Here is a 23950-nt window from a genome sequence, read left to right as displayed (position 1 = left end):
AGATGAGATGATACAACATCAGCCATCTGATGCCAAAGAAATAATTACGAGCCCAAGAGTGAAAAGTAAAGATAGCCTGCCCACACACACAAGCACACACACGCAAACACACACACACATCCACTCACACACTTTCGCCCACTTCATAATCATAATTAAAAATGCTACGACCCACTCACACACTCACGCACAGACATACTTATACTACAGCGACTTAGCAGCCTGCTGTTAAGTCAGTGAACAGTGCTGCTCTCCCACTGTTAACTGGCGGCCATTGCGCAGGCCTCTCTCATTGGGACATTTACTCGCAAGCTCTCTCACTACTGTCTGCCAAAAGAGAGAGGGAGAGCAACTACTCATTTCGCATGGACACGCTCACTCGCTCTCACACTCTCGTAGGCAATGCTGTCATCTTGTTCGCACACTCCAATCCATTGGCAAGTGCAGAGCAGCAAGCGCAATTGTTGCTGTTGCTACTATTGCTGTTTCTGCCTTTGCAGTTGTAATTTTCTCTGTATGTAAAAGAACTGTGCAGTGTTGGTGACAGAGGACAAGAGAGTTAGAGAGAGGAGATGTAGTGAGGAGGGGGAGAGACAGCGCACTGTGCATAACAGCAACTAGTGGCCGTAATGAGACTTGGCTGCTGTTGCGCTTCGCATTTGACTGCGCTGAGCTGTGCTGCACACACGTCTAATTACAAATCGCCAACTGATAGGTATAAATACACACACACACACATACATTCACAGTGAAAAATCTGCCTAAGGATGAAACATATTTAAGCAGCAATCTGTAATTAAATCACAACTCTTAAGTGTTGAACAAATTGATTGCAAGTTAAAGTGTGTGTTGAGTGCAAACTTGATGACAGACAGACAGACAGGGACAGCAGGATGTACCTTTGATATTTGGCAAAGGACATGCAATCAACGAATCGAACAGCAACTGAACCAGAGCCTTGTTGATGGCGTCAAGTAAATGCCACAGCCCACCTGCTGGATGCTGTCATGCACGCCCACCCAGCAAGCCAGCGAGTCAACCATCCAGCTAGCCATCCAAGTGGGCGGGGCATCCAACCATCCAGCCTTCCAACCATCCATCTATCCATCCATCAATCGAGCAGCAGCAGCAACAAGAGCATCAGCATCGGGATAAACCTTGTCATTGCTTTTAAATGTCAAAGGGAGAAGCGCGGGGGCGTAAACAGTAAAGTGGTTTTCGCACAACAACACCAGCGAAACGATGGATGCAGCTCTCTATGTGCTTGTGTGCGTGTCGGTGCGTGTTTGTGCATGTTCGTGCATGCGTATGCATGTCTGTGCTTGTGTTTGTGGTTGCTGTGTCGTTTGGGATTCAGCACTGGGCCGCAAAGTGATTCAAATTGAGTTTCTACTGCAGTTTGTGATTCCATTAAAGTTGCAATTAAATGCTGAAATTGTTTTGCATCCCTTCCTTCTCTCCCTTCTCTCCCTTCTCTCCCTTCTCCTCTTGGACTCTTCCCTTTTTTTGATATAGTTGATTTATTACTTTAGCTTTGCTGGCAACTTTCATTTTTAACCATTTGCGACTGTCTTGCGGCTGTCTAGACAAATTGGCGCGTGTTTCGATACCCTGGAGTTAAAGAATCGCAGGGTAGTTAAAGTACTCAAATAACTAAATATAAAAACCTAATTGAAGTTCATTAACTTTCTAAAATTATGTCTCATTATGAACAAGTAGTGAGAATTTATTAACATCAATATTAGTTTGCCTCATGAGGTATCTTTCAGTTCTTAACCATAACTTTAAGCATTCCTATTTTTGCTGCCACGCGTTCAACATGGCGTATGACTAATACAATTGTCTGCACGATGTGTGCTTGCTGCCTCGCAGTGCGTGATTGAGTTGGCAATCAAAGCGTTAAATAGCTGTGAAGCAGTCGCCAGTTAAAAGCCAGATCGATTGCATTATCAACTTACTCGTAGGCTCGTGGTAAACGTGGCGTATGCGTAATATTGTTAATAATAGGGAAATCTATTTAAATACGCCCACAAAAGCGTTTGAAAAGTATTTTTGAATGGAACCGCGAGCGCGAGCAGCGAGCGTCCTCCAAACGGGGCCACAACGGTAATTAACCTAAAGTTCAAAGTTCAAAGCCCACGACGACGATTGCCAAGTTTCGAGAGTCAAGTAAAGCTGAACTGAGCTGAGCTGAGCCAAGTCAAGCCAAGCAGTTGACCCATTTAAACATTTCGTACACATAAATAATAAAGAAGCCGAAACCGAAAATGAGCAGCGAGAACAATGAGGAATAAAACCCTTTCCCCCCCTTTCCCCTCCAACAAATTGTTATTTATAGGCAATACGAGAATCGTTTGAACTGTTGTCTAATGTGGGCATTTTGTTTGCGGCTTCCTCCATTGCAGTAGTCGTCAAAGGGGCAGCCACAGCATGCCGTACGAGTCGATGCACCATCATCAGTCGGCGGCCACTGCGGTGGCAGCCGGCGTAGCGCCAAATAGCATGCTGGACGCACTCAGTTTGCAGCTGCGGGATGCGGAGATGCGACGCACTGAGATCGAGCGAGCACATCAGGTGAGTCATCGCTGTTCAAGTCTACCCTAAGGACATCTCGAGTAACCTCTTTTCGTGTAGGAAACTCTGGCACAAATACGCAATCTAAGTGGCAGCGCTCGACCCGACACCGAGGCCGTGGAGAACCTTCAATCGCGTGCTCGTGAACTGGAGAAGAAGGTGAGTCAAAGCGACAGTTCCACAGTTTTCTCTACTAACTCTCTACATTCTCTTAAGGTGGCGCTGGAGAACGTGCACTGCGAGGAGCTGCAGATCGAGTTGACTGCCGCGCTGAAGGCGAAGGCAGCTCGCTCCTCGGCACCCAGCAACAACATGTGTCCGACTTCGATGTCCAACTCGGCGCCCTTCGGAGCTGGCATGCCAGCCAGCATTCCCACTTCGGCCAGCAGCTCGACTGTGACTTGGGCGCCGACAATCAGCCATCAGGACCAAGGCTCCGAGATTGATATCATTATGGCCAAGATCGAGCAGGTGAGACAAAGAGCTTTAATGTATTTCAATACTGAATACAGAAAGGGAAAATGAAAATTATGACTGAGGTTTTTCTGGCGATTCAATGCTGTATGAGAAGCAGGTGACATAGCTGTGACAGCTGGAAGAGTCCGAGTCCGATTCAGAGTCAGAGTCAGAGGCAAAGTCCTGCTCCGCATCCACTTGAGTGCCGCATTCAGTTTGAGCAGGTTGCGCCTGCTGCAAGACATCCTTGGCTACAGGATGACTGCTAATCTGCAGTTGGCGTCGCAACAATTCGTTCTCCTCGGACAGCTGACGGATGATGCGCTGATTCTCGCTGCTGTTGTGCTCCTCCAGGGTGACTGTGAACATCATGAGTAGCGCCATTTCCTCGATGCGCTTATCCAGGTTATTCACAATCCCCTGCAGTCCAGCCACATATCTGGCGCGCAGCTGATAGTGCTCCTCAAGCTGGCTGTTCTCCTGGCAATGCTGCCTGTACTTGCCCATGATGTGATCCACACCCGCTTTGTACTCTTCGAGGGTTTGCTTCAGCTCTGCGTTCTCCAGCAGCTGATGAATGCGTTCGTCGTCGTTGCAGTACTTCACCAGGTTCTTGAGGAGCTGATTGTCCTGAACGCCGCAGGAGTCGATGATGCGCTGCTTAACATGCTGACTGTCGGCGAGAAGCACTGCGGACTTGTTGATCAACCCATTGAGGTCCTTGGACAGCTTCTGAGCCTTGCCAATCAGACCGCTTACTGTCGTTGTCGATGACTGCTGAGTGCTGCTCATGTTGCTATCGAATATTTCCCAGCATCGAGCATTAACAAATGATTTTGATGTGCTCACCTAGCCAACTAGGATGAAAGCTGTTCAGGGATATTTATAGCCATCTTAGTGATAGAGCTTAAAGGTTTTCATCCTATTCTAATTTTAATTGAAGACATTTTAAGACGACTGTCTATTTATTAAGCTACTCTCCCGCAAATATTGTTTTCAACGTTTCGACTATTTTTTCCTTTACAGGATAATCGCGTGCTGGCCGAACTGGAGCAGCCAAGGACCTCGGCCAGCGCCAGCATGTCAGCATTGCCGCCCAGTTCTATGATGAGCGCGGGAAACAGCGAATTTAGAACCATATCAAAGAGTGGTAAGTAACAACGACTTGTTGCCATCGTCATCTTGAGCTGCTCTCACTGGATTTTGCACTTCGCAGAGCTCGAGGAAGAACTGAATCGCTATAAAAGAGCTGTCCTGGGCGGCGCTTCGGGCGGCGGCGTCTCGGCGCTGTCCTCCGGCTACTCGAGCCTGCCCCAATCGCTGGCTTCGACTCTGGCCAATGGGGCCACGAGCAACAGCTTGAGCGGCACCAGCGTTGGCTCAGCGGCAGCTGCTGCAGCCGCCGCTGGTGGTGCGATGGATGGGGGAGGAGGAGGCGGTGGTAGAGGAGGCGGACATACATCCATATCGGGTCTGGTGCCCAACTCAATTAGCGGCATATCGTCGAGTCTGAGCAGCCATGCCATACAATCACTACAGTCGGCTGCCTACGGAGTTGGGCAGACGTCGGTGGAGAAGCTGTTGAGTGGAACTAGTGGAATAACTGGCATTCCACCATTGCCGGTAAATATTCATACGATGAAGGCTATGCCGACGGCATTAAGTCAGGTAAACCAACTATTTTCAAATTGAAACGAACCACAAGCAACAAAAAACCTATAAAAACGCAACAATTACATTAACTAACATTAACTATAACTATAATATTAATACTATATATAATATATATCGTATATACTGCTACTAAAAATGCAATTAGTTAACGAATCAATCGCTTTGACGCCTGGCAAATCAAAATAGCATTAACAAACGGCTTTGGCTGCCCTCGGTGATCGATCGATTGATCGATATCTGCTTCAAGTAGCCCTCGTCTTCCGTTCCATTCCGTTCTGTTCCGTTACGTTGCGTTGCGTAGCGTTCCATTCCATTCCGTTGCGTTGCGTTACGTTCATGTAAATCACATATTAATCGTACTCTTGTGCTTTGTTGTAGTTTCATTATTGAAAATAATTACATCACACGCTCACATACATCACCAACACACACACATACACACTCACACATACATATACATACAATTGTAAATGCATCACAAACACTCTGTATATTGTAGCTCACTCTTCTTCTTCTCAAATGTGTATTCCATTTGCCATTCACGTTTTATAGCTTACATTCATATTTTGTAGCATACTTTTATGGGCATCGCCATTTTCCACTGCATGCACTCGTTTTTTATTCGTATTCATTTATGCATCTTTCATTAGAGTTTATAACAAGTCTAGACAATCTAGTTCGCTTAGCTAGAGTCAGCTTTTCAAACCATAAACCAACCAATAATTCACACACACACACACACATACACATGAAATCATTTAATTTACCAATCTGAAAGCAAAGCGACTTTGCTTCCCATATTGTCGTTTGCCCAAACTCGCAAGTTCATTTGTTAATAAATACATAATCGTGTTTATGCATTTTACTGTTCGGCTTCATCTACTTAGCATTTAATCAATATTCTCGTACTCATGTTTAATCAACCTATAATCGAATTCAAATGTTTAACTTAAGCGCGATGCCGCCTCCATCATGTTCAACAATAACAATAGTTTTCGACATTGCGTTCTCATAGCTAATAATCATAATCATATTATGAATTATGCTGTTTCTACATAGCTGGCTTTCATTTGATATATTGACCAATAAACGTCTACTCTGTGATCTCTTTTCCCGTTTTATGTGCTCTCTCTCTCTCTTTCTCTTACTCTCTTTATATGTCTCTCTCTCTCTCTCTTTTTGTACAATAACTCGTTCTTCAAATCGTTGTCTGCCTTCTCTCTGTGGCGAAACTTGCGGTTTGCCTTGCAAACAAACCAACAAATGTTTAATGTCTCTCTTTGTGTGTGTAACTGTGTCTCTATTTCTCTGTATGTGTGTGTGTGTAACTACTGTATCTGTATGTGTATATTGAACCACCAACACACCAATAACAACAACTACAACTACAACTACAACTACAATTACTACAAAAAACACTACACAAAATGTAAAAAACCAAAAATCAAAATTGCCGAAACGCACTTGAAATTGCATCGCATTGAATTGAAATTGAATCGAGAAGCGCGGAACAATACAACTGTACAATTTGCAGAGCACAACCATGCCCCTCCTGTCACTCAACGCGCATAACATGCCGCCCGGCGGCTCCACCAGCTACTCGGCTCTCGGCCTAAGCGCCGGCAGCGGCGTCGGTGGCGTCGGCGTCGGCGTCGGCGGCGTTGGCTCCTCGCTCACCCACCCCACCATGAGCAACATCAACATGCTCGACACGAGCGCCCTGCTCGGCCTGGGACCCGCCGGCGGTGGCATCACCGGTGCCACCTCGCTCTACGGCCTGAGCGCAGGCGCCGCCGGTGGACTGGGCAGCTCCTATGGCGGTCCACCTTTCATGGACGCCGCCTCGAGCGCCTCGTATCCGTTCACCTCGGCGGCACTGCGTCAGGCCTCCAAGATGAAGATGCTCGACGAGATCGACATACCGCTGGCCCGCTATGGCAACCGCAGCTCGCCCTGCTCCCCCCCATTCCCGTGGGTCCGCATGGCGGCTGGGGCCTCGACGAGTTCACCGATGGCCTGGGCACATCCATCATGCACAATCGCAGCGGGTTGGCGCTGGGCGCCCTTGACCTAGACAGTAAGTGTCTTCATTATCTACTCTTGGAGTATTTCTATAGCACTCTTATCTTTCGCAGCTCGCAACCACGCAATGAACGGCGCAACTGAGCCACAGGTGGACATGTTGGACATTCCGGGCAAGGGACGTTGCTGTGTGTTCATTGCACGCTTTCCCTACGATCCGCCAGAGTAAGTTTAACCTCATAGTACATTCAGCTCAGAGATGAGTATTACAAGTTAGCGCATTGTTGTTCGTCTGTCCCAGATCTTTGTTCGCCCTTAGTATTACATTTTCCCGAAAAACTATCAATACAAGCCATACCCTGATTGCTAGCAATATTCCTGAAGATTCAACAACTTTTATATTATTTATATTTATATTATATTATCTTCAGAGAGAAAATAACATTACATATTTAATTTAGGGGCAGTATATTGTTGCAGGGTCCTCATAGAATTGGTCCTTAATTTAGACATCCATTCATAAATATGCTAAATCCTTAAGGTTTACTAAAGAATATAATAAGCAATCGGTAGTCACTCAAAGGCTGTCGGTACACTCTTAAAACAACTACACCTCAAAGACTCTAAAATCATGCGCTTCCAAATTTGTTAATAATATTCTTCTTGTTCAATAACAGACTATGACTACTTAGCTATCTCCCAATGCTGCGTCATTCATAGACTGTCTGTCCGCTCGTTGGAACATCTTATTCTCAAAGACTATAAAATCACACACTAACAAACTTCCCCCCACATTCAACACAGATCAAGAGCCCAGTCTAATGCTATATTCCCTCACAGGGAGGCGGAGGGCGAGCTGTCGCTGTGCGCCGGCGACTATCTGCTGGTGTGGACCAGCGGTGAGCCACAAGGAGGCTATCTGGATGCGGAGCTACTGGATGGACGTCGGGGCCTGGTGCCCGCCTCGTTTGTGCAGCGACTAGTGGGTGAGTAGACCCTTAGACTATGATGAAAATGAAAGGATAGATAAATTCCCTCTCCCTTAATAGGCGACGATTTGCTGGAATTCCATCAGGCGGTGCTGTCGACACTGCGCGATGCCGAGGACGGTTCAATGCAGTGCGACACAACGTCGCTGCCTTCCTTGCCGCCGCACAACCCATTGCTCACACACACGCACGAGGATCTGGCACGTTTGAGTGAGACGCACACCGATCTGGAGCACGACCAGGACGACATTAGCGATAATGGTAACTGCCTCTCAAGTGTTTGCTAATTGCATGTTTAATCTTTTGTTGTTTGATTTTTGTGTGGCCTTCGTGTTGCGCCCCTTGGTGAGCATCAATTTCGACTACTTTAATCGCTCTGATCTATGCTTGCTGCTCCATTTTCTTTTTTAAATGCTCCTTTACTAATCTGACTCCTTTGTGCCCCCCCAAACAGTTCCAGCTCCGAAGCACTTGACGCTGGAGAGGCAGCTGAACAAGAGCGTGCTCATTGGCTGGTCGCCGCCGGAGCCCGTGGGCTACAACCTGATCGACAGCTATCACGTCTATGTCGATGGCGTGCTCAAAGTCACGGTGAAGGCCAACGAACGCACACGCGCTCTAATCGAGGGCGTCGACTCCACGCGGGTAAGCGAAACTTCCAACTACACTGAGAGAAACTAATATAGGGTTTTAGAGCTCGGGATTATTGTATTTAAAATGAAAATGTTATACTACCTAGAACTCATTCTTAAAACAGCTTCCTTAATCAAGGTTTCGTTCGCAATCCATCATGTCAGAATTGATTAAAACTGGAAATTCTTATTCTAGGAACTTTTATTTCAAAACGTAATGTTCCCGAAATTTGAAGTAGATTCTTTCATGTTAAGGAAACATTTGCCATTTGTTTCTCTCAGTGTATGCACCTTCAACTGACTTCTGAACTAATCCTAAATTTCTCCCTATCTCCCCTATTTAAATCCCTCCTTTTTAGCCGCATCGTATTAGCGTGCGCAGCGTTACGCAGAACCGTCAGACGTCCAGGGACGCGGCCTGCACAATGATCATTGGGCGGGACACCTCGCACTTGGGCCCCTCGGCGGTGCGCGCCTCGCACATAACGTGTTCCTCGGCGGTTATATCGTGGCTGCCGGCCAATTCCAACCACCAGCACGTGGTGTGTGTGAACAATGTGGAGGTGCGCACCGTCAAGCCGGGCATGTATAGGCACACCATAACGGGCCTTGCGCCCAGCACCCAATACCGTGTGACCGTGCGTGCCAAGCACTTGCGTGCCGTTGGCCAGCACAGCACACAGCCTGGTCACACTGTCGGTGGAGTAGGAGCAGGCACTGCGGGCAGACCCGGCCAGGAGGAGGCACCGGGGGCCTATGCCGATTTTCGCACACTGACCAAGGGTCTGCCCGATCCGCCACAGGAGATCCAACTTGAGGCTGGTCCTCAGGATGGCACCATTCTGGTGACATGGCAGCCGGTTAACAGACCCACGTCCACGGGGCCTGTAACCGGCTATGCTGTGTACGCCGATGGTAAAAAAGTGACCGACATCAATTCACCAACGGGCGACCACGCACTCATCGACATCGGCAAACTGGGCGTCTTCAATCCCCGCGCCGTCACCATTCGCACCAAGTCTCGCGATTCACAGTCGGCGGACAGCGCGCCCATTTTGATACCAAGTGAGTGAAGACTAATTCAATGCTTTAAGTTCGATTCTTATTATATTCCTTCAACTCCCTCAGACCAAGTGCGCAACGCTGTCGCCCGCCGGGGACCAAATCAGATGGGCATGGGTCCGCAGCTGCCGCAGCAGGGACTCCACGGCATGCCCAACCAGCTGCAGCAACAACAGCAGCAGATGGGCATGCCGGGTCAGCCTGGCCAGATGGGGCAGCTGGGGCAGCCGCACATGATGCAGCAGGATCACACGCAATACGATCCCAACCAGATGCAACAGCAGGGACTCCAACCTGGCCAGCAGCCGGGCCAAACCCAGCCCGGTCATCAGGTTAGTGTAGCAGTCTATTCCGATCTGCTGATTCCGATCTCCGATCCAGCTGCAGCTCTCTCTCTGTGGAGAACTTCATTTGGATCGAGATCCACTTGCAATTGGCATTCTCTGTACATAAGTTTATAAATCTGGTCTTGTTCTGTGAACTCGTTTTCTTATCATTTCCATGCAATTGGTTATTTGTTTTCCAAATTTTTCAATTAAACAGAAAAGCGTATTATCGGCAAGCCGACTACCGAATACCCTTGCAGAGATGGAACAAATATTTTCAACCATTGTAAAGTAAAGAAATACTTTGATTTTAAGGTCCGCTACAGTTATAAGAAAATTAAGTATTATAAATTTCATATTTATTTTTAATCCAATACTAAATCTCTCTGCAAGGTATTCCTCTACTCTTAAAAATGTACATAAAGTTCTACAGATGTAGATACATAACGTACCAGATCGTGCCACAAAACATTAACTATTCGATCCTGAATGCTATACCAAAAACCTTATGATTTGTAAATACTTGTATACTTATTATTACAAAAAAAAAATACTGCACCGTCACCGTCAAATGAATCAGTTATTGATGGAATGGGAAGCTTTGAAGAACCCGCCCCCACATACTATTCATATAACCTCTTGAGTTTTTATTGTTTCTTCGTTGAAAGTTGCCTTAAGTATTTTGTTGATTCCCATAATTGATTCATAATGGAATTTTGAAAAGGAAAAGTATTCAATCAGCCACATAAATACTCCAACTCTTGTATACTCTCTCCTTCTTATAAGTACTACCTAGTTTATACTTTATACTTTGCCACTCTATTCTCCGCATTTTCTGTATCTCTCTCTCTCTCTTCTCTCGTATTGAAGATCTCTTTTGAATTGCCTCTTTTTCTTCTAATTCCTCTATTCTCTTACTGTTCCGATCAGTTCAGTTCAGTTGAATTCTGTTCTGTTCTGTTCTGTGCCTAAGAATCTCTTTCCTCAGTTCTCAGTATTGTTTTGCAAATATATAATCCACATTATATACATACACCGACTATATCAAAATTTAGACAATCGCACAAAAATTCACACACGAAATTTGTTAAATTGAATATATATGAAATGAACTGTGAGAAAGTTGAAACCTTCTTCGATTGTAATTATATAAGAATTGAGACCGATCCCCTGAAATCGATTAAAAAACAAAACAAAAAGATACTTTGTATGTATGTAAAGTTATAATTTACTTAATTAGTTAATGCTAGTGTTTGATTGTATTTGAATTTTGGTTAATGATTCATGATTTTTGAGTACGATTCACCAAATCGCATGTTGATCAAATTGCAGAAGCAAAAGTATACAAAGTGCAATGATTATTCTTGAACTTGATTGAGTTGCTCAGATGAACAATAGAATGTTAATTACTATAATTAATCGTATTACAATAAACTATCTGTTAAGTATTGATGCGGCAATTACAATTACAATTGTATTAAGGAAAAACGCAATGCAACGAACATTTTTAAACAAAACAAGTTACATACTATTCATTTTCATTATATGAAACCAATACTGAAACCGAAACTGATACCGATACCGAAACCGATAACGATACCGATACCGATACCATATCGATACGATACAGCCTGACGGAGGCTCCGGCTTGTTAGGTGGCCTGCTCGGTGGCCTCTTCTCGAAACCCACACAGAATCAAGTGAACCAGAATGTAAGTTATACCCACAACATCTACCCCACATTCAACACACTCGTATACACATTCACACACTCACACAATCACAGTTATACTAACATTAGCTAACAATTGTTAATCGTTAATCTAATCTTAAGAGTTCAATGCATTTTTTTAGTAATAATCAATCTGCCTTTAATCGTATAAATATCATATGTCTATATAATCGAAGTAGAACTACGCTTTCAACTTGAACTTGATCTTAAACTCGAACTTGAACTTGAACCAACAACTAAACTTGACAAGTGTCAAGTGCGATTATTAACTTTTAAATATCGTATCAAATATTTATGATTTGTGCTTCAGTTTTATTTTTTCGTTTTGCGTTCTTAGCCGTTGTCGTATTTTTATTATTCTACGCTCAACTCTGGCCTCTAGGCAAGCTCAGATATTGTTGCATGGTTAGCTGGGGGATTACAAATAGTTTATAGCATTAGCTTTTTGGGGGGGTAAATTGTACTTTAAGCAAGTCTCGTCGCCTTCGTCCTCGCATAGTGTACTTTTAAGGGAATATGTTTAAATAAAACTCTCTCTCTCTATATCGTATGTAAGTATATTGATATGATTGATGACTCTGTGCATAGTTCGTAGGAACCGCAGTTCATATTAGCGACTTGTGTGTGTACAACAGACACAACACACACACACACATACACATTTATACATACACACACATTCATACTCGTCTAGCAAATATATCTGCTTTCTTATTTCCTAATCAAAATACTTCGTACTTAGCTTCGTACTTGCCTCTGACCTCAATCAGCTCGTACTCTCGTATATCAGCCTTCTAGCCTTATGATTTCCCAGTCTTCTTCGTACTTAGCCAACACACACACACTCACACTAATACTTACTAACACTCTAACACAACATGTACATACATATATATATAGCTAGTTATCCTTTTTAGTTGTGCTAAACTAAACTAATCGCAGACGCTAAAGCTACACACATCTCTCTTTAGACAATGTGAATGAAAAACAGAGTACAACTTAAGCAATTAAGCAAACAATTATTGCGACAAGCTAAAACCAAGAATGAAACGCTAACAAAATTTCAAATTCATTTAAATTTAAATTCAAATTCATGCGCGATTCATCGATATCGATAACTAGGGCTACCAACAGCCGGGCGCCACGCAGCGCGGCATGGTGCCGGGACGACCCCAGGGACCACAGCAACAGCAGCAGCAGCAAGCTTACGGGGCACAAGGCGGTCCCATGGGAGGTCCTCGCTTCCGCGGACCCGTGCCCGGACAGATGGGCATGCAGGGTCAAATGCCTGGACAGATGCAGGGCCAAATGCCGGGGCAGATGCCAGGACAGATGCAAGGGCAGATGCCAGGTCAAATGCCAGGTCAGATGCCGGGTCAAATGCCTGGTCAAATGCCTGGACAGATGGCCGGACAAATGCCTGGTCAAATGCCAGGACAGATGCCCGGACAGGGGCAGATGATGGGTCCGCGTGGTCCACTCAACCAGCAACAGCAGCAGCAGCAGCAACAGTTGCAGCAGGGTCAGCTGATGCCGGGTCAGCAACCGGGGCAGCCACAGACGCAACAGCAGCAGCAGCAACAACAGCAGCAGATGGCTGGAGCACAGAAGAAGCCGCGATACTTTGTGGCCATGTTCGACTACGATCCATCCACAATGAGTCCCAATCCCGATGGGTGCGACGAAGAACTGCCATTCCAAGAGGGTGACACGATCAAGGTAAGCGCGCTCTAATGAATTGCCGTTAACATAGAACCACCAAAACACTTTGCAGCCAACACAACTGAGCAGCAACTGAGCCCAGGACAGGCGATAACGATAACGATAACACAAACGATTAACGATTAACGATAAACGATAACGATAAATGGTAACAATGACTTCTAATCAGCTATAGATCAGCGCTTGATCAGAATTGGATGCAGAATTGGAATTGGATGCCAAGAATTGGCTGCGCTTCGCAACGCATCGATTTGAATCGAAATCAGTGCATGTTTTTCCTTCGCCTCTTTCTCAGTTCCCCCCTCACACACATAAACACACACACACACAGACCCATTAAGTTGAGATCGTTACAGTATCACATAAGTTAAAGTCCTCCTATCTCGATAACTAAGCAGTACAGTATGAAACCCTAAACTAAATACTCTTATACAATACTCAATATCAATACTCACTAAGTAGACGTTGTTCTCTTCTCTAATAGTTCCATAAATAACCGTTTAACCGTTAAGTTAGCGGTACTCGTTTGCACTCGATAATACACTACCAAATACTATAGCATTATAAATACTACATATAAAGTTCATAAGAATCTTACTTCATCATCATCTTCGCTCTCCGCAACCAGGTCTATGGTGATAAGGACGCCGATGGCTTCTACTGGGGCGAACTGCGCGGCAGGCGGGGCTATGTGCCGCATAATATGGTCAGCGAGGTGGAGGACACTACGGCGCAGATGCAGGGCGGCCAGATGCAGATGGGCGGCGGCGTCATGCAGACGGGCGCCACGCCAGGCACGGCTCAAGTGATGCCCGGTCAGGGTGTGCCGCAGCAGAGTATGCGCAATGTGAGTCGGGATCGGTGGGGCGACATCTATGCGAACATGCCGGTGAAACGGATGATTGCCCTCTACGACTACGATCCCCAGGAGTTGAGTCCGAATGTGGATGCCGAGGTGCGTGTAAAGGAATTCCCTTAAGTTAAAAAATCCCTGGTTACAATCTTTCTTTAATCTCAGCAAGTGGAGCTTTGCTTCAAGACGGGCGAGATAATACTCGTCTATGGTGATATGGATGAAGACGGTTTCTACATGGGCGAACTGGACGGTGTGAGAGGCCTGGTGCCGTCGAACTTCCTCGCCGATGCGCCCGATCAGTACAACAACAATCAAATGGGACCTGGCGGGGTCGCCGGCCGAGGCGGCCTCAGTCAGCGGGGCAGGGGCCAGGGACCCGGGGCAAGGGGACCGCCGCCGCCTCCGCGAGACAACATGATGCCTGGCGTGGCTGGGCCGCGAGGTCCAGTCGGCAAAAGTAAGTAGGGCGATTTTCTGTGATCCGATTCATTTTGCAATTCTCTTGCATTTTTACGTTTTACGTTTTGAATTGAATTTTGCGTTTTTGATTTCGAATCAAGTACTAAAAATACTAAAATATATATTATATATTATATATTTACCATTTATCAACAACAACAACAAATGATGTGATACTAAACTTATTCGAAAAGCAATTACAGGCTTACTCCTTATCATTTTCACTTATCATTTCGATTTCAATTTCGAAGAAAAACTCAGAAAAAGAATAAGAAATCTCAAAAATCTCAAATCAAAAATCTCAAAGCAATCCAAATCTACAACAACATTGAAAAAACACACTCTAATCGTATACGTTACAAATATATATAAAAGATAATCCACTATGCAGGTTTTCCAGAAAACAACACAAGACTAACAAAGCAGGATGATATTAACGAGCTTACTATACGAGTAGCTAAGCAAACTACAAACTACTATATAACTACTTCAAGATTCTCCTATCTTCTCTTCTGTTCACTCTTTATTTGAATCCTTAACAATACTCGTATTTGGAATCAGCGAATATAAAAAAAATATGAAACACAAACACTCTTTCCAAATCTATAAAGAAAAGATACGAAAAAAAACTAATAAGAAACCAAACAAAAACAAATCTCGTGACGACACTGAAAATCTTTCACTCTTTTCTCTTTCTGTCTAACTCTTTCGCAAAATTTCAAATACTCTAAAAATGAAAAAACCAAAACAGTTACAGATCAAAAAAAAAAAAAAAAAGAACAAAAAAAATGATAATCAAAATACAATTACAATTTCCGTTCTGAACGCCGCTAATTTTGAATATATATTTTTGTTACGATTCCGCAGAACTTTTGTAAAGTGTTTTAACATTTCGTTTTGGATATATTTTTCGAATATTTTTCTTTGTAAAATATATTTCATATATTTTCAGCACAAGTCAGTTAAATAATATTTTTACAATCCTCTTATACTTACTTGTTTTGGGTTCAAATCGAATTATCTAATCCTCAAACTACTCAAAACTACTACAATATATAATAGATACATAGTTGTTGTTCTTGTTGTTGTACACACAGTCTTTTTGAAATGCTTTTCCTCTACCTCCTAACTTTCAACTCTTCTCATTTCGTTTATTTGTTTTTCCTTTCATTTTTGTTCATTCATTTGAAAGCAGATTCTTCAGAATGTGTTGTAATAAATTTCATCTCATGGCACTGATTCATTCTTTAGTTTCTACTTTTATTCCGATATCTATTCTTTATTGTCTATACACACTTTGCGATTATTATTATTCTACTACAACTGTCTACTTTTGTCTCTTGTCTTGCGTGATTTTCTATAGCCTTGCAAACTTCTAGATGGTCTCTTGCATGTTAATTACTTAATCCAACTAATCTCTCTAATATCTTTTCATTTATCAATCTATCTATCGATTTTTATTTACGTTTTAGTTTTATTAATTGATTTGCATAACAAAGAGGAGAATAGTTTCCTGCACCTGGTTGTCGAATGAATTGTAATTCCTTAGTTGCTCACCGATCGATCTAGATCTAATATAGAGTTCAATTAACTACAAAACTACTTCAATCTTACTTCAATTCAATTTAACTGAGATACAGCTCAACTTGTACAATATATTTTGTGATTACCTTTATAACGTGACTCCGATTCCGACAAGTTGTAAATATAGAAATTCCCAAAGTAAAATGTCAGGGGACAAATTCGATTCTCGATTCTATATGTCGATATGTCTATTTAAAACCCCCCCGTCCACCCCTCGGTTGCTGTTTCCTAAGTGTATGATCTATTTTTGCGCTGCTTTTTCAGACAAATACTTTGTGTTCTTAATTATACATTTTGATTACGATTACGATTAAAATTACCATTACGATTACGATTAAAATTACAATTACAATTACGATTACGATTAACTGTTATCTAAGTACTTTCCGGCTGGTTTTGAATGTTGCTCTTGTTTGTTTGCCAATTTTAGCCCATTGGGATAATTTCCATATTTCCAATTTTATGTTCTTTAGCGATATAACAACAAAAACAACAACACCGCAGGGGCTTAAAGCACTATTAAGATATATACCATATATATATAACAAACAAATTAATTATCTGATCAAATGCGAGCAATCTTTGTAATTTATGTAAATTATCTTAATGTAAAATATGAAAGTTTTTGAAGTTCTTAACTTAACTTACCCCTTTACCACTTACTTAATTATTCTGGTATTCCCATATACATACTCTCTCGTATTCGTCCTCGTACTCCTATTAACAATAATAACAATAATAATAACAATATATATTAAACAATATATCTTAAGAGGCACGCACATTCAAAAGAGGCGTGACTTCAAAGTGCAAATCTATTATCTATCCTATGTATAATTATTTTATTCATCGAATCTGAGACTCCTCAAATATATAGGGAAGCGCAACGAAGGTAATATTATGCTTATATACTACAAAACAAATCAAATCATATATATGACAACCTAATCGAACAAATAAGTAACTATAACTATGTACAATTCTCTATTAAATCTGCTAAATGCCAATTGCGAAATGCTGAATACGATTTTGACTCTTTGCCAATGTTCCCAGCGATCCATTAATAATTCTCTCTCTTTCTCTCGTTTTTTGTATTGCAATCAACAAAAATTTCTATTCAATTCAATTCTAATTCTGATTCTGATTCTGATTCTAATTCCAATTCAATTCCAAATGCCCCCGTAAAATATATTTGAAAAAGTGTTTTGTTTGATTTGATTTTCGATTGGTTTCGTTTTTGTGGACTTGCTGATTTTCGTTTCTGTTGTCGTATTTGAAACTCAATTTGATTTCGTACTTTACGATTTTGTATTTATGAAACTGCGGTGATATAAATTATGATGTACTTAAAATAAAGAAAAAACAAACACAACGAGTATTGAAACATTCGAGACCCACGCGATAAGTAACAGAAATAAACCCTAGAGACAGCAGCTGTAACTCATTCGAATTCGAATTCAAATTCAAATTGAAGAAACTCTCTCTCTATATATAGTATATGTATATTCAATCTTTGAGACTACATTCAAGTTAGTTCAGTTGAGTTCAATTTAAGAATTTAAGTTTATTCAATTCAACTCGATTCGATTCGATTTCGGTTCGTTTCGGTTCGGTTTGATTTTCGTTTACATTTTACTTACTACTACAAACTTCTTTCAAATAATTTTTTTGTAATGGTCTGCTGTGGTAAATGTGAAGTCTTTATGTTATATTCGTTGCTATAGATGCTCGCCCTGCTTCCCCTACACTGTTAGACAACACGGGCCACCCTGCCCCCGATCACCAAACGCAGGTAAATACTCTTTCTCTTTTGTTTTCTTTTGTTTAAAATAAATACTTAAAGCTAAAAAGAAAAAAAATGAAAATACAACAGATTCTCCTTTGTTTTGAAAATAAAAAAAATACTATACTCAAAGAAAAAGTTAAGAAAGCGCAACAAAAAAAATATATATATAACCACACCTCATACGCTACAGAAAAAAAAGCTACAAATACTCGTACTATTATTATTAATACTTACTCGTAATACTACAGCTAAAAACTAACTTGCTCTCTCTGTCACTCATTTGGTTTCGGTTCTCTTCCCCTCAACAACAACAACATAACCAATAGCCAAATAATCAATTAATATACTATATATACAAACCTAATGCGATATACGAATCATTCATCCCAATCAATCAATCAATCAATCAAATCAAAATCAAGTACATATCACAATGTCGATAATCGTATATTGCAATGTTGATAAGTTGTCACAGTTGTCACACAGATCACAGATCTCAGATCACAGATCTTGGATCAATCATTGTACAAAATGCAGTCAATCATTGTCCATGTCTCGCTCGCTCTTCCTTCTACTTCCTTTCTATACTATGTACTATATACTACGCTATCTATACTGAACTCTCTGTCTATAAACATACTCGAATACTCTCCTCCATACATGACACTCTCAAGCTGTATCTATCAGTCTCTCTATCTATCTCTCTTGTGTATAGAAGCTACCTCTGTATGTGTTTGTGCGTATCTCCCGCAGTGATCCAGAAATCCATCTTAACGCTTACAGTACAGTACATGAACATTTTGCTTATCGAAATTGTAATAGAAGCATTACGTATAGCTAGCAACCTGCCTCGAGTCGCGAGTCGAGTGATTAGCCATAAGAATGAACATTCCTGTATAGTCAATCAATCAATCAATCATGCTCGTCCGTGTACATAACTTTGATCGTCCTGCAAATACTCAATTGTCAGCACCAACACATAAATAAAGAATATATCTATATATATTATACTCGTCTAGTTAGTGTACAAATGTGTAAAATGTGTGTATAGTTTTGAACTAATCTCAGATAAACAGACATCGAATACAGTTTCAATTCCTACAGCACAAATCATTCACATTTCCATTGAGTTCTTATTCAAGTTCGATTTAAGTTCTTTTCTCTTGATTTCTTTAATATTATTTTGCTAAATACGCATTTACTCTATCTATATAAATGTGGCTTCTCACGAATTACAAAGGATTGTACTCAAGCTCGAGTTCATACATATTTTGATTGTTCAGTTCTTTTGCTTTGATTGATGTCCTTAGGAGTGTGTAAATACATAAAATACTCTGAATACTTACAACTACAACTAACTACTAACATCTTTGCTGAGTTCTCGAACAACAACAGAATCCAATATACGATATTCGATATACGATATGCGATAACGATAACGATATACACAACATATTTTGCCGCTAAGATGTGATTATCCCCAAAAGTATACTCGTACTCGTACTCTATAAATCTACAATTAACAAAATATCTCTAATCAATTATTGTTTCCTTATTGCGTATACGCTACTAATTAATTAATATTAATTATATATCAATTGCTACTATTACTATATGGAATATTGGATGTAATGTGTACAAATTTCTATGTGATTCACTGTATGTGTAAACTAATTGCTTATCATTTCATTCGATGCGAATTCTCTATGATTTCTATTTCAATTTCAATTTTCATTTCCAATTTCATTTTGTATGCCGTTTACTCTTTTGCTTTACCCCCTCTATACATAGCCATAAATGATTCTGTTATTGATTATTGATTTCTTTCACTAAAATATCACTAACTTGTTTCCTGGGTTTGCGTTAGGCTCTTTAACTTTGCTTTCAACCCAACCGCAGGACGAATACCAAAGAACAACACACCGTTGAAAGGAGAACTTGAACTGCATCCACACACAAAAAAAATAAATACACCTAGAGTGATTAAATAGTGTACATATACGTAATATTTAGTTGTCTGTCCCTCACCCCTATGATGATGAGAGCGGACTCCTCTCACTCCTGATTTCCTTGCCCCGTTTTTAAGTTTATCACCTTTTTGAGTTCCTAGATTTGAATTTTGGACTTTTGCTTTTGCGATTGAAAACTTAATACTGCAAGTGTATGCGAGTTATATTGTAGGCATCATTATTCTTGAGTTGAGTTGAGTTGAGTCAACAAAACAGTTGCTAGTTCTACATAACTTGACAATCAATCAACTAATCAATCAATCAATCACAAGCCAACAAGTCACGTATTGTAACTGTCATTCGTTTTGATTGAAATCTGCGTGGAAATCAGCTCAAGTCTCTCAAAAGGAATGCGCTCTGCACGCGTGAATGAATGAGTGATTGAATGAATGAATGAACGAATGATTGAATGAATGAATGAACGAATGATTGAATGAATGAATGAACGAATGATTGAATTAGTGAATGAGTGTGAGTGTGTGAAATGTGTTCCTGCATTCGAGTATTTGAGTGTTTCCTAATCAGCTCAAGTCTCTCAAAAGGAATGCGCTCTTCACGAATGAATGAGTGAATGATTGAATGAATGATTGATTGATTGAGTGTGAGTGTAGAGTGTGTTCCTGGATTCGAGTATTTGAGTGTTTCCTGCGCTCACACACTTACATCAAACAGGTTTCCAATACTAGTTGCACTCGCATCTGCACTCACTTCTTTAATCTTTCTCTCTCTCTCTCTATCTAACGATCAATGTGAGTGTGAGTGCGATGCGAGCGAGTACTCGTAGTTGTTCGTAGTTGCAATTACTAATTTAACAAAGTTAACAGTTAAACAGTTATTACTAACCAAAATCCCGTCATTAACAACAAACTCTAACTAACTCACTTACTATACAAAAAACTCAATCGCGTAGGCGCTCGAATCATGCGAATACATTCACGAGCGAGTGAGTGAGAGAGGTGGCAGTGTACTCCTGTAATCCTGAATAGACTAAACTAACGATTATTTCAAATGATTAGTTGCCATTTATATATACATACATATGTTTATTCGATTCGCTTGTGTGGAATCATTCGACTAATTCGATATTCGTTTTCGATCGTTGTTCGTTCGATAACCGACAACTTGCAGATGATCGGTCGCGTTGGTAATGTTGGCCTGCAGCAACAGCAACAACAGCAGCAGCAGCAACAACAACTCCAGCAACAACAACAACAACCGTATGGTCAGCAACAGACGCAAATGGGGCAGCAGCAAACTCAACAGCAGCAGCAGCAGATGGGCATGGGACAACCTGGAATGATGGGCATGGGACAGCAGCCGGGTCAGCAGATGGGCCAACAGATGGGTCAACAGATGGGCCAGCAGATGGGCCAGCAGATGGGCATGGGGCAGATGGGACAGCAACAGCAGCAGGTGCCAGTGACGACGCAGGCACAAACGGGCGGACTTTTCTCCGGTGCAACGAGCCTGCTCTCTGGTGCTACTTCGGCTGCCACCGGTGGTCTATTTGGGTCGAAGCAAGCGCCCAAAACGGATCCAATGCAACCACCTGGTGGTGTGCAGCCAACGCAGCAACAAGCAAACGCCTTTGGTGCCCAACAGATGCAGCAGCCGGGCATGCAACAGCAACCGGGTATGCAACAGCAACCGGGCATGCAACAGCAACCAGGCATGCAACAGCAACAACAACAAGTGCCACCGCAAGCCCAGCCACCGCCGCAGGGGCCGGGCGCCGGTCTGCTGGGAGGCCTCAAGGGCATTGCAGCAGCGGCGCCCGGCGGCGATGTCCTCTCGAAAGGCAAAGATCTATTTGGCAAATTCGGGTTTGGCTTTGGCAAATAACCCCGGTCATTCCATAGGGTCCTGTTATATTATTCGTAGATTAGACTTATTTGATATGATTATGATTATTGCTATGATTACTAAGCTAATATACATATATATATACATACAAACATATATACATATATATATACAAACACAATTATACAAGAAATACGTTCAGAAGAGAGATTTCTCAGATCTCTGACGTCTCTGATGATGTTGTAACTGTTTGTTGATCAAGAATGATACAACTAATAGAACTAAATAATGATAATATTTTTTATTAATACAATTGATAGAAATATTTGGTAGAATCCAGAAACAGCAACAACAACAACATGAACTACAAAAACAAAGATTGAAAGAAAAACAGAAAAGTCTATCAACAGCAGCAACATCAACAACAACATCATTCCAGGACACACACACACACACACATACATAAATTGTTGTAAAATTGATTAAATAAATTAAATTTCCAGTTTAAGTAAATTGATAGCAAAACCAAAAAAAGAAAACTAAAAATATATATAAAGAAATTGAACAAAAAAGAAAAACTAACTAAATGATAAACAAATGTAGAGACACACACACACAAAGTAGCATGAAGAGAGGTGGTGAGAGGGTGTGTGTGTGTGAGAGAGAAAGAGAGAGGGAAGGGGGGGAAATACATACATATATTATATACATACATACATTATATTTACAATTATTTGTTAACGCACATTGTTAAATTTGCTACTGTTGCTGACCAGTTTATAAATAAAAACCAAACCAAAAAAAAAAAAATACGAGTAAAATGAAAACAAAAAGAAAACTATAAGTGAAATCCAAAAAACATACATATATTATATATATTTAAAATATATTAAAACCAAAAAAGAAATACACATTTAAATTAAATTTATAAATCAAATCCCGAAGTGAACGAACGGAAAGTTGAGCAATATAAAGACAAAAAAAAACCAAAAAATAAAAACGCGTTGGACAACAAAAACTATGAAAAATGCATAAAAAATACTAAAAAAAAAATACTTATACATTAGATATGATACATACATATATACTATACACACACATACATACACATACATACATACTTCGCATGCTTGCATCAAAAAAGAAAAGATCGCAAGATCGCAGCTGCCGAGCATTAGCTTAACATACTAAAATAAAATAATGCAACACTCTTTAAAGGCCAAGTCGCGTGACTTTGCCGATTTCTAATCGATTTTCCTCTTTGTTCGACTACCAAAAAAAATCAAATCAAATCAAAACCTTCCAACTACTCACACTATTTGACTTATCCACTGCGATGAATACTTGCTACTCGTACTTTCCTTTTGAAACGATCTCTTGCTTTCTCCTGTATAAAACATAAACATAAACAAACCAAAAACAAAAAAAAACAAGCAAACAAAGCATAAAATATAGAATGATGTTTCCTAATGTTTAATAATTGCTTTAGCAACACACAAAAAAAAACAAAAAAACATAATTGCGTGCATACAAACAAAAATACATCGCGTACCTCTTGCTTTACGATAACAGAAAGTATAAACATAAAACAAAAAACAAAAAAAAAAAAACAAATACATATACATATACATACATATATTTAACAAAACAAAAAAGCTATTGAACTATTGATGAAATTATGAAAAGAAATGAAAAGTTTGTAAAGGAAAAGAACGCGTATTAAACAGACGTAGATAATTTTGGGGGGAATGAATTGTGAGCGAATTATTACTTTAATCAGAAGGCATTTCACACACACACACACAGATACAAAGATACAAATATACGACCACTAAAGCAATAGCTATAAAATGAAATAAACGTAGAGAATGCAAACACTCGATTGTAAATTGTAAACTGTAAGCTGGCAAATAGTTGCAGATACATCTCACATATAGATACACATAGATACAACACACACACAGTCACATTCGTGGATATCAGCAGCAGCAAAAAACCAAAAACCAAAAATAGTTAATCAAGAAACCGAACAATACAAATCAATGTTATTTATTAATGGAAACAAGCGTTAACTTTTCCCACGTAAAATCTGTTTTACCTTACTTACAATCAATCCAATCCAATCATTGTTGTGTATTCGAACTTCGATCTCGTATGATTTACTCGCAACTCAAGAGCAGAAGAATTTAGCAGGCGACTCGTATCTTCGGCCCTCAGCCGAAGTCCGTATACCCTAACTGTGAGGAAGAGTGTCCCAAATTGTAG

General features: G+C 41.0%; 2 protein-coding genes across 2 annotated transcripts; one reads left to right on the top strand and one right to left on the bottom strand.

Moving 5' to 3' along the window:
• Positions 1-698: 698 nt before the first annotated feature.
• On the top strand, positions 699-23313 carry LOC133838494 (uncharacterized). Its single transcript, XM_062269616.1, is given in 20 exon segments — positions 699-715; positions 2406-2574; positions 2635-2733; positions 2791-3045; positions 4057-4180; positions 4247-4653; positions 6239-6679; positions 6682-6781; positions 6840-6951; positions 7567-7712; positions 7776-7976; positions 8170-8360; positions 8707-9412; positions 9476-9741; positions 11366-11446; positions 12589-13185; positions 13817-14143; positions 14207-14501; positions 17812-17879; positions 21011-23313. Coding segments are annotated over 19 exon segments (5274 nt in total). The 5' UTR covers positions 699-715; positions 2406-2430; the 3' UTR covers positions 21725-23313.
• Positions 3040-3901, bottom strand: LOC133838505 (FGFR1 oncogene partner 2 homolog). Its single transcript, XM_062269629.1, has one exon. It carries the CDS (start codon positions 3820-3822, stop codon positions 3103-3105), a length of 720 nt encoding a protein of 239 aa, XP_062125613.1. The 5' UTR covers positions 3823-3901; the 3' UTR covers positions 3040-3102.
• Positions 23314-23950: the final 637 nt, after the last annotated feature.

The sequence above is a fragment of the Drosophila sulfurigaster genome, chromosome 2R (assembly GCF_023558435.1).
Source record: "Drosophila sulfurigaster albostrigata strain 15112-1811.04 chromosome 2R, ASM2355843v2, whole genome shotgun sequence".
NCBI classification, from domain to species: domain Eukaryota; kingdom Metazoa; phylum Arthropoda; class Insecta; order Diptera; family Drosophilidae; genus Drosophila; species Drosophila sulfurigaster.
This window is presented reverse-complemented; position numbering and strand designations above follow the sequence as displayed.

What these genes read in the sequence shown, in the direction of transcription:
- LOC133838505 (XM_062269629.1), bottom strand. Translation starts at nt 3,822, where the DNA reads ATGAGCAGCACTCAGCAGTCATCGACAACGACAGTAAGCGGTCTGATT.